Below are 18,451 nucleotides of genomic sequence, written 5' to 3'. Positions count from 1 at the left end.
TACAGGCCTGTCTCTAGTATCAATGGGCCAACCTCATTTCAACTGGTGTACATTACTAACCGCAAATGTGGCACTCTAGACTTACGTCAGTGTAACTGAGAACAGAATTTTGTCCAGTACTGTTTACCTTGACAAGCTGTAGTTACAAAAATAATAGCATGGACATCATTCTCCTCTCACACCAATGTTACTCTACTAGGAGTTACTAGGATTTACAGCTCCATTAAGTCAAGAGCATAGCATCAGTGTATGTCAGAGGAAAATGAGAAACATTGGCCCTAATCCACACTCACACTAGTTTTACACCACTTCACTGGAATTACTCCTGATTTACACCAGCACAAGTGGAGCAACAGACTCATTATGTTCAGTCAAAGTGCCCCATACCAAAAAAGACTAAATTCTGCTTTCAATTGACCTCAGAGCTACTTAGGATCTGCATCAGTGTAAATGATGTCAGAAGTTGCCACACAGAATGCCAGATCAGTATAAGTATCAGAGGGGTAGTCGTGTTAGTCTGGATCTGTAAAAAGTGACAAAGAGTCCTGTGGCACCTTATAGACTAACTGACGTCTGTTAGTCTATAAGGTGCCACAGGACTCTGTCGCTTAGATCAGTGTAAGTTACTCTTCTCCTTTTTGTGCCCTCATTGTCACATCTTCCTCAGAAATAAGTCTTGAGTAACATGACCGTGAATTTCAGACACAGTTAATTCTCTCCAGTAAACATAAAAAATTGCTGCATTTGGCTGTGGTTTTAACAATGAAACTCCATTTGAAGTTAGTTAGCGTTGTGTGGCTAAGCCCTCATATGATGTTTTGAAAAGCTAATCCTCTGTGTTCTATCTTTGTAGCTAAATGAATACAGAGAAAATATTTTATGTATGCTGAAAAATCGAGGACAGGTATCAACAGGGCCAAGAATATTTACTCTTTTCTTTTTCCTTTTTTCTTTTTTATAGATTTGAACAGACCCTTTCAGTTTTCTTACAGTAAAACATAAATGCAACTGTAGATCCTAAAGAAATGCACTCTGTTTCACTGCAGTTTCTCCTAGTCTCAGCAACTGTGTCATTTGTTTATCACTCTGAGGAAAGGTGATGAATATTGAAAAAGCTGAGTAATGTTGTGATTAATTACAAACTGTGTATTTTATTCCAGACTTATGAGTGGCTTTTGTACAAAGGAAACTTCATTTAAAATTTCATGCTTCAGTTAATAGGCTGTAACTTAATTGCTGATTTTAAATAAGTTCATTCAAAATGAGTACTTTACATTTTGTTTTAAAATGCTGTTTTTTAATGCTGTCCTTCCAAAGTTTTCATCTCTGCCCTACAGGAAGTCAAAATATGAATGTTTACAAAACTTAATTTCATACTCTATGTCAGAGCCTATCTAACCTTTGAGATCTTCCTTTGCCTCTGGCTCTGCTACCCTTTTAAATAGTGAGCAAGACCCATTTTAATATTAAGTCTCTACTATGACAAAGTTACCTGAAAGTAGAACTGATCCCCGCTTTTTTTCTGTGAATTTTTTTGATGAAAATAAACCATTTTTTGTTCTTTGTCAAAATTTTTGTACAAAATTTGTCAGGGTTTTGTTGAAAAACTACAAACTGGAAAACTGGAAAAAAACCTAAAAAACAAACAAACAAATGAAACACCCTACCTTTCGTTTTTCAGTAACTGAAAGCCAAAACAGACGGCTGGGGAAAATGTTTTGGATTTACTGCAAGTTTTCATCTGGTCCAGCCAATATTTTTTCCATTTTCCTCTTTGACTAGTGTTTTCAATGGTAAACCATCCCAAAATTTCCTTGAAAATTGACATTTCCCGGCAGAAATGTCCATTTTGATGAAAATGTCATTTTTCATTTAAAAAACCCACAACATTTTGTATGTTTCAATCTTCTGTTATACCTTTAGTGGCTAAATGTAATGTTCAGTTACACTGATGTGAATCTGGAGCAACCTCATTGAGGCTATTGTTGCAAACTGAAAGCAGAGTTTGCCCCAGTGGGCTAATTTCTATTGTGTATACGCCAGCTCCCAGGAATATCCTTGGTGTAAGGAGGGTCCTTTGGCAGTGTAGAACGGATGCATTGACTCTCTGCTGCCCTCTCCACAGCTTGTGGAATAGAGGGTGTACTGGGGAAAGAAAAGGACCACCATTTGCTGACTGCTGTCTATGTTTGCAACAACATAATGGCCCTAGGGAGTTGTTGCAAGACAGCACAATTTACAGCAGCCAGGGGACCAAATCCAGAATATGGAAAGCACAAAAGTGACACAGAGAATCTAGCCCTATGGTTGCATCTTGCCAAACTTCATTTCAGAGAGTATCAAAAAGGAGGAGTTGCCCTGCCAAGGGGAAGGTGGATCTTTTGCCTTAAGAGATAGAGGTACTTACAAGAGCATCTTTGGCCTGCCACAAAACAGGCAATAAGTTTTATATTCCTGTTAACTAAATCAATCAATAAACTTACTACTTGTTCTGAATATTTTTGTATGAGTCTAGAGATAGATAAGTAAAAGTAATGGCTTTTCAAAGAACTAAATCCAACTAAATGATCAGGATGGAATCTTCATAAAATTTCACCCTTCATGTGACAATCTCATCTACACACAATGCAGACCCAAAGCACCTGATTCAGATTTCATTTACCCTTGTGTTAATCAGGAACAACGGCAATGAAAGTGATGGAGTGACATCAGTGTGAGAATCAGGCAGTGTGGGGACAAGACATTATGCACGTTCTCTCCACTAAAAAATACGGAATAGTTTGCTGGGATGGCTCCAGGAGCACATGAAGCTCCCAGAGAAACAAAATGAAAGAACAAAACAGGCATATCAGTAGCCTGCTGCATTTTCGTGATGCATTTGCCCTGGGCCACAGAATGGCCAAAGGCCACTTTGCCCTATTTTGGCAGGAAGTAGGAGCAGGGCTGCTGATACTTCTGTCTCCTTGTCTGTCACGTCAGCTGCCACCATAACAAACTTTGGATCACATTCCACTGATTAACCAGTAGGAGGTGTTCAAGAAAGCATGAATCTGAATGTCTGTGATAATCTTGGCCAATCAGATGAGTTGGAGTCCAAAGGTCCTTCCTGAAGCTGGTTGTTCCACATGGTAGTGCAATAGCTGCCTGCAGGCTGGGCACCAACTTTTCCTGCATCATCTTTGTTTTAATGACTTTCATAAAAGGAGAAAAGAAAACATGCTTAGTGCAGCCAGAAGAGACCACAGTGCATGCCCCTGTACCATGCTCCAGTGGGACATTGGTCAGGTCTGATGAGCTGAATAGGTGGGCGTTGTGAAATGGCTTCACTGTCAGTGAAACATTCATAACATGCTGTATTTTTGCTGCCTCTCATTGGAGGCTGGTTTACTGATACGAGTGTCAGGTAGAAATTAAGCCTTTCCATTTTTCACATGAACAGATGCTTATGGTAACTCATTTGTGAATTGACAAACTGACATATTTGTCACTCCTAGACACATTTTTCAGTGGTCCATTCCTTCATACATCGCTTCTGCCAAGCAGCCCTGGTTCTAGGAAAGCATCTACCTGGCTATAGAAGGGACTTCATATCTAGCTCTCCAAACTCCACTCCACACAACTGAAGTCAACATTTTCCGTTCTCTACTGACCGAAGTCAGTGGAGCTGGTGGAACTGAGAGAACGATTTACACTGGTGAAACTGAGAAAAGAATTCAGTGTAGTATGTTCTCAAGGCTATTGTAGCAATTCGTTCTTGTGATTTTGCATGTGATTTGGGCTGCAAACGGGTTAAAATAAGGGAGAGCATGGGGAAGCACAACTCCTCCTCTTCTCCCTCACACTGGCTTGAGGGAACCAGTCACCCCTCCCACATACTGCATCTCCCTCCTCCATGGCTGGTGAGATGAGGACTCATCTGAACTGGGGAAAACAGGCAAACCTGATGCCTATGTGGGGATTTGCTGGGGCTCCCTGCCTGCCAGCAGAAGAGGCAGCAACAGCTGATGGTGGAGAATGAGGAATTTCAGCTCGAAGTCCTCTATCTATCTCTTCCCTCTCACAGGTGTATCTGACCTCTGCTGAGTCCCTGTCCCCTTCAGCAGAGAAGAGACTTTCCTCCACCAGCTTCTTTTCCCCTCAAATGTAAGTAGTTCCATCAGGTACTTCATTGTTTTCAGGGGAGGAACCCCATGGCTTCATTTTTTTGTCTGGATTTTTTATTCATAAAGATTCTCCATCTCAGCTGAGTCTACATTGCAGCATTTATTCAAGGGGGATGTGCCCTACACCATCTCAATAGGTGTATCCAATAATCTGTTTTACTTCCTATGGACTTGTTTGGGGACATTGATACTTGTCTTCTCTTGTCCCACTCTCTTCCTCTTGTTTCACCCAGTTCCCACGAGATAATGCCATTCTACAGCACTACCTGTGATGACAAGCACCAAAACTGGGGCACTCCCCTTATTATTTCAATCTATGTTACTATAATCAAAGCGCTGCATGACAACAGGTTCCAATGTATTCATTATACAAAGCACTGCAGACTTCCAGGACTGAGCACTCACAAGATCCAGCCACAGTGTGCAGTTTCATCACTTTCTGATTAGCGCTTTCTCTAATTACTTTGCTAGATTCTTTTTCACACCAGAAATAAAGGCAGAGAGGAACCCATCTCAACCTCTTTATCATTCTGACACCATTGCATCACTCCAGAGTCTGAGTCTAAACAGAACTTTAAAAACAGTGAAGAAAAAAAATGTATTCAGTAATTATTCCTTTAAATATTGTACACATTAGTTAAAGAGCAAATGCCATAGGTCTTAACTGCTGATCATAGACCAAGGCCCAGATTCTGAATTCAGCTCTATAGTGTTAAATCCACTTCATTTCACTAGAGTCCCTTCGACTTTAGCAGAGATACTCTGGATTTATATCGTGTGCCTGAGATCAGAATCTGGCCCCAAATGCCTTTGGCAACTTGAGCTTCCTTTCCACACATTTTTTGGTTAGACTGTGATCTGCCAGAGAATGATCGGACTCTTATACACGCATTGCTGAGATTTTTTGTGGGGGTTAATTGAATAAATGAATGATGACTGCAGGCCTCTTGTCTCTGCTACATGTTGTCAGAATTTGGGGAGAGGGGAATCTTAGGAAACTTATAAAGTATAGCAAGGAGACGGGACGGCTGAAATCTTTGGAAATTAGTGATGTAAATCAAAGCAGCCCTTGGCCAGCTTTCAATGGTGCAGGAAGGGCTTGAAGATCAGGTCACTTCTCACCCTTACTGCGTCATATGGCACATACATGTGGCTGAAATGTTCTTGAGTAATGCACCAACCACAAACAGGCTTCTCTTCCACATTGGCTATGCAGGACTCTAAAAATTAGGATTAAGCTTCAATGTACAGTGTGCTATTTCCTGCTCTGTTTGGAGGAAAAATCCCATTGAAGTCAGAGGGCGTTCTGAAGGTGTGTGGATTGGAGGTAGAACAATGGTTAGTTACTGTGTGTACTTCAGAGGAAACCAATTCTGCATTCACATTTGAGTTCTTCTACATCCCTCCTGCCGGGGCAGAATGTGAACCTTGCACCTTGCTTTATGGTGGACATTCTGAACTCCACTGGCATGGGACAACAGCCTGTGTCTACTATTTCACTCCCCAAAATGGTGCTCTATTCTGAGTGTAAGCAGGAAGGAACAGGAATGAGTTCTTGCCCCCACGTAAAGCCCTTGTACCAAGGATATGTGGTAGCAGCCACTTTTCGGTGTTCCGAAGAACAGATTGTACTAAAAAAGTTAGACCATTAGTTCCTCATCCAATTCTTGTGCATTTGCCATTGATGAAGCCTGCCTCTCTTTAGCACAATGATGTGGAAAGCATGCAGCACAACTTACAGCTTGCACTGTTATCTCTTCCGAAAGTGCACCCTTGATTCCTGGAGGGGAATTCTGAATTCAACCCCAGCTTGCCCAGATACAGTGCAGAGGCTGATGGTGTACAGTTCTTTGGACAGAATACCACGCAGTGGAGGCACTCGTCCAGTCACACACAAGAGCTGTAGGGAAAACAAAACTACAGCCAAATAACTTTGATGTTTTGGCTGTGAAAAGTGCAATAAAAATCAGGGCAAAACCAAAAGTCAGAATAGGGCATTTATTTTATTTCACCTCAGTTCTTGTATTGGCATTAGGATTTCAATATAGAACAATATTTCTATTAGCTCCATGCTGGTAAGAAAAATGAAACTATGTAATTTTTAAAGATTATTTTTACTTACCTGGTGTTTCCAGCTACATCTCCCCCGTGCATCTGTCACATACACCGTCTTTTGACAATGATTGACTGACTTTTCATCCATACTCTGAATATTGCGGCACGGGGAATGCTGTATTTGAGTAGAAATGTGCTAATCTAAGAGTTGAATGTAACTTTGAATGTTCACACAAAAGCACAGAGCATGAGAGCACCCTCTCTATACAGCTGCTGTAAATCAGTGAAGTTTGCAGTGTTATAAAGACAGGGGTCATTGTTCAGCAGCATTTGTAGGTAGACTCTTGTTTCACAATATGTCTTAAAACTTGAGCAGTAGAGTGAGGGTGCATTATAGCATTATTACTGAGTTATGTCCAGTATTACACAAACCAGGGGCATAATGTAATTGTTTGCTGAAAGCACGGCAGATAAGGCCTGATCTCTTTCTGATTCCTATCTCTCTAGACTCTTGGTACTTTTGCTTTTTTCCAAGACCAGGGTTCACTTTTCTTGTTGTTATATGGGCCAGATTCTGATCTTCGTTCCATCAGTGTCAATCAGGGGTAACTTCACTGGCTTGGATGAAATTGGTTCTGCTGGTGTCAATATAGAATAATTCCATTGCCAGCAGTGGCATTATCCCAGAATGACACTGTTGCAACTCAGATCCTAATCTGACTCTAACCCTCATAATTAGAAACTGTTTTGTTTCCACTTTCCATAGAACAGTGATCTAAGTCCTATGTACATGACAATAAAATCTGCATTAGATAAATCCAATTTTAAAAACAGGCTCAGCCCGAGAGAAGTTTTCTTATAATATGGAGAGGGCCTAATTAGTAAGCTGCCTACAGAGCTATGAAGACACTGGTCTGATTTCCTGGTGGTTATGTCTCGTTCCCTGAACTGGACCTGACTGTAAAGTGGAGGCAGCTTGATTAGCCCCTCAGGCAAGCAGCCGTTACGAGTGCTGTCAGTCTCCCGTAGTTGAAGACTGATGATGGGGTCTTGGGAGGATGAGTTACGGCTACAACTCAGGGGTTGGGGGAAGGATATTCTTGCTCTCAGTGGTTTGTATGTGCACACAGCACACTGCTGCAAGATCCTTTAGAGGAGTAGGAACCTAGTCCAGTGTTCTGAACCAAAATTTCCCCTTACCAGTTATTGCACAGTGTGTTGTGCACCAGTTAGTTGTCCCCTTTGCCCTCGAAGTGGCTCTGTGTTAGTGGTGGTGTTTGTTCATAGTAGGGATGCAGGAAGCATTTTGTTATCTTTCAGGATGATACAGAAAATAAATGTAAAATATTATTAATTTCACCTATTATTAAAATTCTTTCCCTTCTGGTCTTTTAGCCCTATCGTTACAAAGACAGTGATGTCACCACTTGCAAATAGTCAAGCTTGATTTTGTAAAAAATGAAAACTCGATCACTAAATATAGTAGAACGTGCAATGTAATGGCAAGTGTCAAATCCATTTCCGTCGCTCCCCTAATATTTTAACTTACACTTGCTATCAACAGTATTGCACTGGTTACAGCTTGACTAGGCAAACAATCTCTTTTGTAATTCCACCTTTTGCATATTTAATCTAGCTTGGGGGCATTTCTGTAGAATTTAAGAATAGGTCCATATAGGCTTTGGTGTCAAGAGATTTCAGCCTTGATCCTGCAATTGGCGTCATGTGGCAGAATCCAGTCTGCTTGTGCAGAGCCAATTGCAGCATCAGGACATTGGGCTCCCCTCCTCTAAACACTATGCAGATGCTTAATGTTGAAGTAAGTGGGGCTGCACACAGGGTTTGTAAAGTTAAGCATGTGTGTAAATCTTTGCAGGATTGGGGCTCTGGTTTGCACTCTGCTGTATTACTGACATGCTGTGTGATCTGGGGTCAGTCAGTTAACTACACTAGCCCAGATTTTCAAAGGTATTTAGGTACTTAACTCCCATTCCCACCCCTGGAAACCAGAGTATTGTCACTGTGAAGCCACGGTGATCAGTGGAAAACAGGGAGAAAAACAGGTAAAGAATCATTTGAATCACACTGTTAATTTGATATTTACAATGTTTGGTTGAAATATGGGGAACCTATCACATGTACATTATCAGTACAAAAACCAACATCTCATTTCTATTCATGCATATTGCACTCAATGGTGTAACACACTGCATAAGAGATAAGAAACGTCTTAGGACAAGAACAGGGTGAGGTTTTCTATTTTGCCGTGGCCTACTTAGCAAAGGAACACCAGATTCACGCTATATATATAGCTGCTTTTGCTATGAAATACTCATTGGTAACACCTGTTATTCCACAGCTTGCTGCACCCCTACTCATAGCATTGTCTGTGTGCAGCCTGCTTGTGGTATTTGATCTTCTCCTGTTTAACTGCCATTGCTTTTAACCCTCTAGCACCTGTGGCCAGCATTGCATATGGCTGGCGATGCAGAACAGGATATGAAAACACCAGAACAAATAGCAAAAGAAGCCTTGCAACTGCACAGTGGGAGCTAAAGGATCATTCTGAATATAGTCTGTGAAACAGCAGCACTATCTACCACTGATGCCAGGTATAACGACTATATACTCTTACACCTTAAATTAACCTTAGCAGCACTCCTGATTCTACTCTTACTGATTTTGTTAGGGGTAATGACAGACCCAGCCTTACAGTTAAAAAAGTTACCACAGTGTTCTGCAGTAATAGCCCCAAACACTCCAATATCCCTATAGTAAGCTGTCGTATTTGGGCCATTGCTGTAAAATACTGTGACTTTTTAAAAATGAGCGCAGCTATGGCTCAGTGCTGGATAATATTATGTCTTTAAGACAAGGCACCCTAACTGATCCCGTATGTACTTGAAATATTGATCTTGTTTCATGGCACAAATTTGTCTTCATTAATCCTGAAGTGCCATAGAATTTGCTCTGTTACTCAAGTGCCACTGTGGAAACAATGGGCCAGGTGTAAAGCAGCATTGTTCCATTGAAATCAACAGAACGATGTTGATTTACACCAGCTGAGGATAATTTCTCTGTATACGTTACACATTTCAGGCAAAATGGGCTTATTCTTATTCATACAAGTAGACCTGACACATGAGTAAGTGGAGCACTATTTGGTCCTCCTTACTATATCTAACATTTGCTAACACATCAGAGATAGTTAAAATTACAACTGGATGGGGAAAGATAAATATTTCTTGCAGATGTTTTGGAAAAAAAAAGCAGGGGGGATTTTTGCAAAAATGTTCTGGCTTTTTTTCAAAATTGGAAAACTGGGAGGGAAAAAAAAATCCAGGCTATGTGTGGTGTTTGTTTGTTGGTTAGTTTTTGTTGGGTGTTGCAAAATGATAAACTTTGAATTAAAATTTTTTCCACAAAAATTTTCATTGGGGGGCAAAAGTTCAATTTAAGTGCAGGGAAAAAAAAAGTTTTGATGGAAAATCTTTTGACTTAAAATCTGACAAGATTTTATGATGCATAGCACAAGCTACAGTACTGGTATATTTAATGTACTCTTGTTTTGGGCCATTCTACCGTATGTATGTTATGGTAAGTTTTGCCAGTTGGTTAATACATACAAAAGGGACTGTCACAAATATAGTTCTAAACCAGGGGTAGGCAACCTATGGCACGGCTGCCGAAGGTGGCACGTGAGCTGATTTTCAGTGGCACTCACACTGCCTGGGTCCTGGCCACTGGTCTGGGGGGCTCTGCATTTTATTTAATTTTAAATGAAGCTTCTTAAACATTTTAAAAACCTTATTTACTTTACATACAACAATAGTTTAGTTATATATTACAGACTTATAGAAAGAGACCTTGTAAGAACATTAAAATGTATTACTGGCACGCGAAACCTTAAATTAGTGTGAACAAATGAAGCCTCAGCACACCACTTCTGAAAGGTTGCCGACCCCTGTTCTAAACTATAGAATTTTTTAACATAGATTGAATTACCCACACTGTCCCACTTAGCCTGTGTCATTTTTATATTCTGCTACAAACCCTGCAAACACACACCCGACATATCATTGCCACAGATTCATTTTCTAATAGTAACAGATGATGAGGATCAAAGTATAATGTGAAATTTAATTTAAGATACATGCACAGTGCAGGAAAGATTGAAAAACCAATTTCATGTTAAAATGTGTAGTGTAAAGAGTTTCTTTAAAAGGGTATATATATCCCAAATTGTTCTGTGAAAATCCACTGGTTTCAGTTGGGGTCCTTTTGCCCTGTCCCCTTCCCCCACCACACCATTACTTGCATTTGTATGATGTATTTTATATTCTATTTTGTTTAAAACTGTAAGGCATTACAACGCTATTGTGAGGGTCCCCAGCAAAATAACCCAAAGCTAGACAGTTAAAAGCTTTTAAGAAAAAGAGTATGATCTCAATCCTACATTCATGGTGCATACACATGCTTATCTTTAAGCACATGAGTAGGATGACTGAAGTCAATGGACATCTGCACGTGTTTGCAGGATTGTGCTTAAAGCCCTAACATGGAAGCACAAGGATGTTTTGCCTTTAGACTCTGGCCTTTCCAGATTCCACTTTATGTAATGAAACTGCACATCCTCCATTACAAATCTGTGGGGGTTGGTATGACATGAAAATGAGTTTACTATGAATTTGGTTCCTTTATAGGATGAAAGTCAGGTGCAATTTTCCTCACTAGTGTTTCATGCAGTCCTCCTAGTAAGCACAAAACTTCCATTGACTTCCATGGGAGTTCCAAGTGTGTAAGAGCAACTGAAGCCAGAATGAGTCTGATCTTTGTGGTTCCTCAGGCATTTAGGACCTTAGTCCTTTTGTTCTTGTTGTGAATGTTCTGAGCCACCAACAATATCTTCTGATTAGAAATCTCAGGTGCTGTTTTCTCCACACCAGTTCCATTCTACACATAGTTCCACGTGCCTAAATCCCTTGAAAGGTTCTGATCCGCCCCTAAGCCCAAAGCTGTTACTTTAATTTCAACCTATTCATTTTTCTTAGTTTCAACCAGAAAATGTATTTTATTTATATTTTCTGCATTAATAATTTAATGTAACTAAAATACAGATTGTGGTTTCTAAGCAATACTAAAAGGATGGTCTTGAATTCTATTAGAGCGCTGTGCTTGCTATCTGAATGTGAGACTAACGTTTTAATAGAATACACCAGATTATTCAAGTACTATATTACACTAGGCTGCAATGCACACAACTTGCTTTAGCAAATGGAGCGTGATCCTACAACCCTTACAGGAGCAATCTTTATTCATGCAAATAGTCTTAAGTAGGGCTGGATTACTGGTATGAGCAATGTTTACTCACACAATTAGTCACTCTTAGAGTTCATATATTATGATGATGTACGGTATACACATCTTAATAGAGTAAGGGATGCAAGGTTGGGCCCATAATTTGTATTTCTTGCTGATATATTTGCTGTGATATTATTATTAACTACTATAGCATGGCAGGTAGTTCTCTTATTTTTATATTAAACTGCTATTTCTTTCAAGCCTGTCTATTCTTCTTCTTTCTTTAATGTCAGTGATGTGCTAGATTCCACAAAACATAGACAGTCCCTGCCTCAGAGAGTTTATAATCCAAGTACTATTTGTGAATCTACCAGTGCTGGTGTACCTCCTACATATCATTTACAGTATACAACAGTGAAACTGATCAACACTACCACCACCATTAAATCAGTCAATCTGTTTAAATCAACTCTCAGTTATAACACCAAAGCAAGAACTCTGAATTTCTGGAATGAAACTGTTATTGAAAAAGTGAAATTGTGCAAGACAAAGGGACTGGGTATCTAGTGTCCATGACAAGGCACCAGAGCTGGGTATTTGATGGGCACAGAAAGAATGAATTGACACATGTAGTCACCATTTCTTTGTATAAAGAAAAGGCTGCTGATGATTGGTTCAGTCCTGCAAGGGGCTGAGCCAAGGAAACTACCCCCTGAAGTTAGAGGGAACTGAGGGCACTCAGGAACTCACAGGATTGGGCCTGAACCTAACCATGAAGTAGGAAATACTGATCTAAGAGTTACCGTGACATATGCAGATTACATTAAGAAGTCTCATGATGGCCACAAAACATTTGCTGCCACAGCCTGGTATTTTACTCTGGGGGGAAGGGAGGTGTAGAATGGATTAGGTTTTAGTACAAAGAAGATGTAGTAACTGACATCTTAAGATGGCCAGGGAAGCAGCAGAAGTATGGATAGAAAGTTGTCCACGCCCATCATTAGCCACTCAAACAATCTGCAGTGCAAGGTCATCTGTTAGAGTCACAGAGGAGAGTAACAGGGCATGGTCCAGGGTGTCTGTTTGTTCAAGTGTGTGTGTGTCCTGACCTGGCTGAGAATGGTCTCTGCGCTGCTTCCACAGGCTGCTGTGCACCCTTCCCACAGCTGCACTGGGATTGTGGCTGGATCTGTGCCCTCACCATAAAACATTTCATGCTGGGATGCAGGAAACCCCGTGGCACACAGAGATTGAAGAACCAATGCATTGGCTCCCCAGATCCTGTTCCCCCTCCACCTCATTGGTTCCACTGCCTGTCAGGTTTCATGTGTCTACAGACGAGGGGTAGGTGTGATTTGCTTTTAACCCTGGTAGGTATGATATATAGATGATCTGGTGGTCCCTGCATATTGCTGCTCTTCTGATGTCTTTGTGCTGCTGGGAGGTACTTAACAGGGCTTTCATGCCAATTAAATTTGACTTAGTGGTGATAAGATGTTTTCTGTCATTTTGAAGGGAACAAATCCCTACTAATATCTTCCCACTCTGTGCTGAAGTTAGCAATACGCTGCCTGTGGGGTTACACTGAATAATATTATGAGGAAACTTTATAGTGACCTGGAGATACAAGTGCTGGGGAAAAGAGATTTCATTATACCCTTAAAGGGGGGAACACAGATGCCTCCTATTACATGACCCATGAGTTCTTTTCAATGTCTAGATTCTACCAATATCTTAAGACAGCAGAATAACTACCTCAGACAGACAGAGAAGGAAGGATAGCCCAGGGGTTAGGATGTTAGCCGGAGACTTGTTTCCTGTTCCACCCCAGATTTCCTGTGTGACCTTTAGCAAGTCAGCCTCTGTCTTCAGTTGCCATCTGTAAAATGGGGCTATTAGCACTTCTCTTCTTCACAGGGGTGTTGTGAGGATAAAGAATTAAAGGTTCTCAGCTATTATGGCAATGGGGGCCATATAAGGCCCTTAGAGAGAGAATACATACATCTGCATATATATAATTTTTAAAAATCTCTCCTTACTGTTTGAGGTTGTTTCTCTTTGGCACTGTAAAAACTCCACTGAATGAAAAGTGAATCCACAGACCCAGTTGTTGTGTATGTGCAGAGAAGAGTGGCATTTCCACCAACGGTGACGTTTACTGTGCTCTGGGGAACTGTCACTGTCACACCGCTGGTGTAGCCTGCAGGGAATAAGCAAGGGAGATAAGTCAGGGGCGGCTGCACACCAAGAAACACTGCTTTGAGTTCTGTTGGACTGGTTCCCCCTCCTCCCGTATGCTCTGCAGGAAACAAGTGTTAGCTCTTTTTGCTCTGTTCAATAACTTTTTCTTTTGTGGTGGGATGAGTGTTCTAGATTTAGTAGTTGGGGACAGATGAAGATGAAACAGGACCCAGATCCACTACAATTTCATGCCCTCTTTAAAAGAAAAATCTCTAAGTTTCCTAGGCCTGGTCTACACTACAGTTACATTTTTTCCCAACTGAGTTCTCACTGCTGCCTGAAACATGTGCTCTTATTTCTCAACCAGATCATTCAATCAGAGGTGCTGGAACAATCTTTATAGTGGGGGTGCTGAGAGCCTTTGAACCAAACTGTAAACGTATATAATGGAAACGGCTTCAAGCCAGGGGGTGCGGCAGCACCTCCCACACCGCTCGTTCCAGCTCTCCCTTGTTTCCTTACACTTCTCACCTCTCACTCCCTGCTGCACCCAATTCTTCTAAACTCTGCAGCCTAGATTCATAGAATCCAAGCATCCTTTCTCATCTCTCCCCTGCTAATAGCTTAGCTTCTTGATGTGCTTCTCAAGGCTCTGGTGCACAGCTGTGCAGTTGTCCTGTTCCCAGATGGAATCTGGGAGCAGTGGTGGCAAGAGCTAATTAGGTGCTTTAAAAATGTAAAAAGCCCTAAGTATTATTTACCACTATTTTTCTAGTGGATAGTGTGAGCTGATATGTTGAGTTATAGTGAGACTAGGATTTATTTTTATGGTCAAGGAATTGTTTTCCCCTTCTGGGATAAAGGAAATTCTGTAAAACTGATCAGCCTACATACCACATGAAACAAATGGAGTGTAGATTAAAAATACATATTTAATATAGAGCACACCATTAAAAGTGTCTACTGCAATTGCAAATAATAACTGGCTTTTTGAACACAATTCTTTGCATGCTTTCCTGTAATTCTGACCATCGTTCTTGCCTGTATAACTTACCCATGGTGCACCAGTAATGTATATGATAAGCTTGGCAAAAGTTGATTTTTTTTTTAAATTATTATAATTAAAACAGATGTTTATTTAGAAGCATTATTTTCTATTTTTATAAATTCCACGGTTGTGGGGAAATTATAGGGAGGTCAGACAATAATTATTTAATGACAATAGACGTTGAGATTCAAAATAAGTTCTCAAGCAGCATTTGTCTTACTTTACCTATCTGTAAATTTCAGTTAGTATGGAGGGAAATATTTTGTCATTGGTTTGTGCATGTATGGGGAAATTGACATTTACGAATAAAAATCTAATCCTTCAAAGCTTAGGTGTGATCGTATATTTCTTATGTACCTAGTTATCACACTGAAGTTTACCAGAGTTGGAAAGGAATGTGGAATTGGGCCCAAAAAGTTATACAAGGCAACAAGCTAATGTGAATTTCATCTGGCAGTCAAAAAAAAAATAATAAATAAAGCAGTCTGGACTTCAGTGGAGTGGAGGTTTTGTTGTACAGCTGAATCCAATTTGCAAGCTACAGCTTTAGGATTCTGATGGCACATCTGTCCATTCTTAAAATATTTTTCTTTAATGTGGAACATAAGGTTCCTGTAGTTTCCTAGGTGGGAATTAGGTGTGAAAACTTTGTATTGAAAAAATAATGCTCCAGATGGGCTTGTTCCACTTACAATTGATCAAGATACTAGGTACGAAATAGTCTTATTTTGAAGGAAAAGTTGTGCATTTTTTCTTAGGGGGCTGTCACTGATTTTTAAACAGAGCTCCTCACTAACATCAATGGATATTCTGCTCCAATAATCCGTGGTGTGATATGATCCATAGTGTGAAAAGAAATACCATAGATTCTGATATATTTTAACTATATAAATATTCTTTCTTTATCAGCTACTGCAATGAGTGAAAATATTTTATAAATGATTCTAAGCTCTTCAAGGCAGGGACCATTCTTTCTATGTGTTTTTACAGCACTGTTCTCACTGAGGTCCTAATCCTGACGGGGGCCTCTCTATGAGCATAAAATAAATATTAAATAATACTATCTCTCTGGGTGTTTGTGTTAAGCTATCCTCTTCAGTATAAACCCTTAGAGCTGGCTGGAGGAGGAGAATTCTATTCCATGACAACTTTCAAGGTTTTAAAATTGGTTTTCCTTCTACATTAGAACAAAACTAAAATCTTTCAAACGTTTTCACAAAAAAGCCTTGTGTCAAAATGTCTGGGTTCCGATTGAAAAGGCCGGGTGTTGGAGCTCTCTCTCTCTCTGTATCTGTGGTCAGAAGGGCCCAGAGAGCACTGGACCTCAGAAACCTTCCTGTCAAAAGCATTGTTGAAATTGATACATCTCTGCACAATGTTTTGGCTGCTACAAATTAGCGTATTTCAGTGAAAATACATTTAGCTGGAAATATTCCAACCTGCCTTGTTAACCACGTTGGGCACCATCCTGCCACCTTTCTCGTCCAGTGAGACTGCTCCTAGCCAGTGCTGGTAGCAAGTTAGTGCTCACTACTGTGTTTGTAGGGCTGGACACACAGAGCCCGATCCAGCAACACTGAAGTCAATGGGAGCTTTGCCAATAACTTCCGTAGGTGCAAGATCAATCCCATAGCCCTTGCTCATGCAGGTAGTCAATGAGACAAAATGTGAGTAAGAATTACTCATAAGAGAAAGCTTACGTGCTCGATCTTTCAAGCCTTTCCTTACAAGTATTTAATCTGTTTCTGTGCTCTGTGGCATAACTTTGAGAGATTTCCTTGCCACAGAAAAAGTTAATATATAATTTTTAATGGTAACAAAATAAATTAAGCAGGAAGCCAAACACTCTGCTAGATGTCAAAAAACTGTGGATGCAATAGAGACACTGTATGTCTCATTATAACAATCTGTAACCCACTGAGGCCATGTCTACACTAGCGAGCGTACAGTGCCGGCGGGAGAGCTTCTGCCACTGATCTAGCGCTGTCCGTGCTGGCACTTCTGTCGTCTTTTTAGCCTCACTCTCCTTTTGTCCTATGACTACAGAGGTGTTAATTGCCCTCTTCATTTTGAATGGGTTTTGCAAGGTGAGTTAACTCCTTATGCTTAACAATCTGTTCCACCTTGTATTTAGCTGTGACACTCCAATTACCTTTCCCAGACCTGAAGAAGAGCTCTGTGGAGCTCCAATGCTTGTCTTTCTCACTGACAGAAGCTGGTCCCCACCCCAAAAAGATATTACCTCATCCACCTGGTTTCTAACAAACTAAATGTATTTTGGTATCTTGGTGCTGGCAGTTGCAGAGGTCTGCACTGCTGATGTACACAGTCCGAGTTTCCGTAGCGAACAACTACACCATTTGAAACACAAATCTGTAGTTTTAAAATTTAAACCAAATTGTTTCACTGAACACCTCTGCTAACATTGAGTTGCTTTACACTTCTAAGGTAACTAGCTATGCTTGAAAGAAAAATAGACTTGTGTATAATAAACAAAAGTCAGGAGTAACTGCTTAAATTGTTCATATGATCTCCAGACAAAATAATAACATCTCCAAGTCTTTATCTTGCAAGGTGCATCTGTGGTGTGGTGGGCACCCTCAACTTCCTTTGTCTTCAGTAGCAGTTAAGGGTACTTGGAACCTTACAGGATCAAGCTTTTAATGTATAAGCCTTAATATACCATATAAACCACAAATTTCACAAAGATTTACATCCATATTTAACTTTAAGCGTAGGAGTAGACCCATTAAAGTCCAAAGGATTATTCACATGCTTAAGGTGAAACATGGGCCCAATGTCACCAAGTCATTATTTCTCAAGGATATAGCCCACAGAAACACAACAAGAGCGCGAACAAATCTAATTTTGAGATGTCCGGAAAACGTTAAAGCTTGCTCTTGCCTCCTGCTCAATTTACAGCAACAAAGAATTAATTTACAGTAGGCAATGCTAAAATAGTATCCTAAGACAAAATACTAAATCACTATTCTGTCTGTTACGATTCCGCAAGATATTTTCTTTGGCTCATCCCCAAAGTTTTCATTCCAGCTAGAAGTAAACTCCTACTTTGCTGGCAAAGGTCACCTGCTATTTTATTTATGTCCTTTGTTTTTCTCACCTGAAAGGGCTGCTATAATTGCAAATATCTTCAGCATTGTTGCAAACATCTTCTCGAAGTCAGGAGAGAAAAGAACCCAGATGCTGCTGCTTACATGGACTAAAACTCAACTGATTTTTTTTAAGTGGGTTTTTTGTTTTCCTTATCAGCAGCATATCAACGAGTCAACAGGCTTTTTCATTTTCCTCCTTTATCATCTATAGACCTTTCTCAGAGTAGTTGGTGACTGTTCAGTTGAAACCATTTCATGGGGTGTGTGCGCCTGAGACACTTGTTAATAATAAACCCTAGAATTCTGCAAATCACACAGGGTTAGGTACTACCACCATTACTCATGCCACGGCATGCCAAGGCAGTACTTGGCTTCACAAGTACTTCCAGTGTAAAGTACTACTCAACATGAGTACAGATAGCAGAATTTAGCCCCTGATGAATAATGGTGACAGAATTTGGCTCTTATGCCTCGTTAAGAAAAAATTCTACCATTTGTTTTGAAAAATGGATCCCGTGGCGATAATGCTTTGAGTATGTTTGAAAAATAGAAGCACGTAGTTATATAGAAATGCTACACTGTGCTCTCAT

General features: G+C 40.3%; 1 protein-coding gene across 2 annotated transcripts in view; it reads right to left on the bottom strand.

Annotated features, from left to right (window-relative positions):
- VSIG1 (V-set and immunoglobulin domain containing 1) overlaps positions 1–17,949 on the bottom strand; it is a 32,340-nt gene extending 14,391 nt beyond the window's left edge. The window contains exons 1-2 of one of the 2 annotated variants that reach the window (XM_050964535.1): positions 17,870–17,949; positions 13,559–13,719 (exon numbers count right to left, since the gene is read on the bottom strand). In XM_050964535.1, the coding sequence (XP_050820492.1) occupies positions 13,559–13,719; positions 17,870–17,918 (210 nt within the window). In that variant the 5' untranslated portion in view covers positions 17,919–17,949. Of the gene's footprint in view, positions 1–6,285; positions 6,860–13,558; positions 13,720–17,869 lie in introns of those variants that run through there. The other variant, XM_050964536.1, reaches the window with a different exon arrangement.
- Positions 17,950–18,451: the final 502 nt, after the last annotated feature.

The sequence above is a fragment of the Gopherus flavomarginatus genome, chromosome 8 (genome assembly GCF_025201925.1).
Source record: "Gopherus flavomarginatus isolate rGopFla2 chromosome 8, rGopFla2.mat.asm, whole genome shotgun sequence".
NCBI lineage: Eukaryota > Metazoa > Chordata > Testudines > Testudinidae > Gopherus > Gopherus flavomarginatus.
This window is presented reverse-complemented; position numbering and strand designations above follow the sequence as displayed.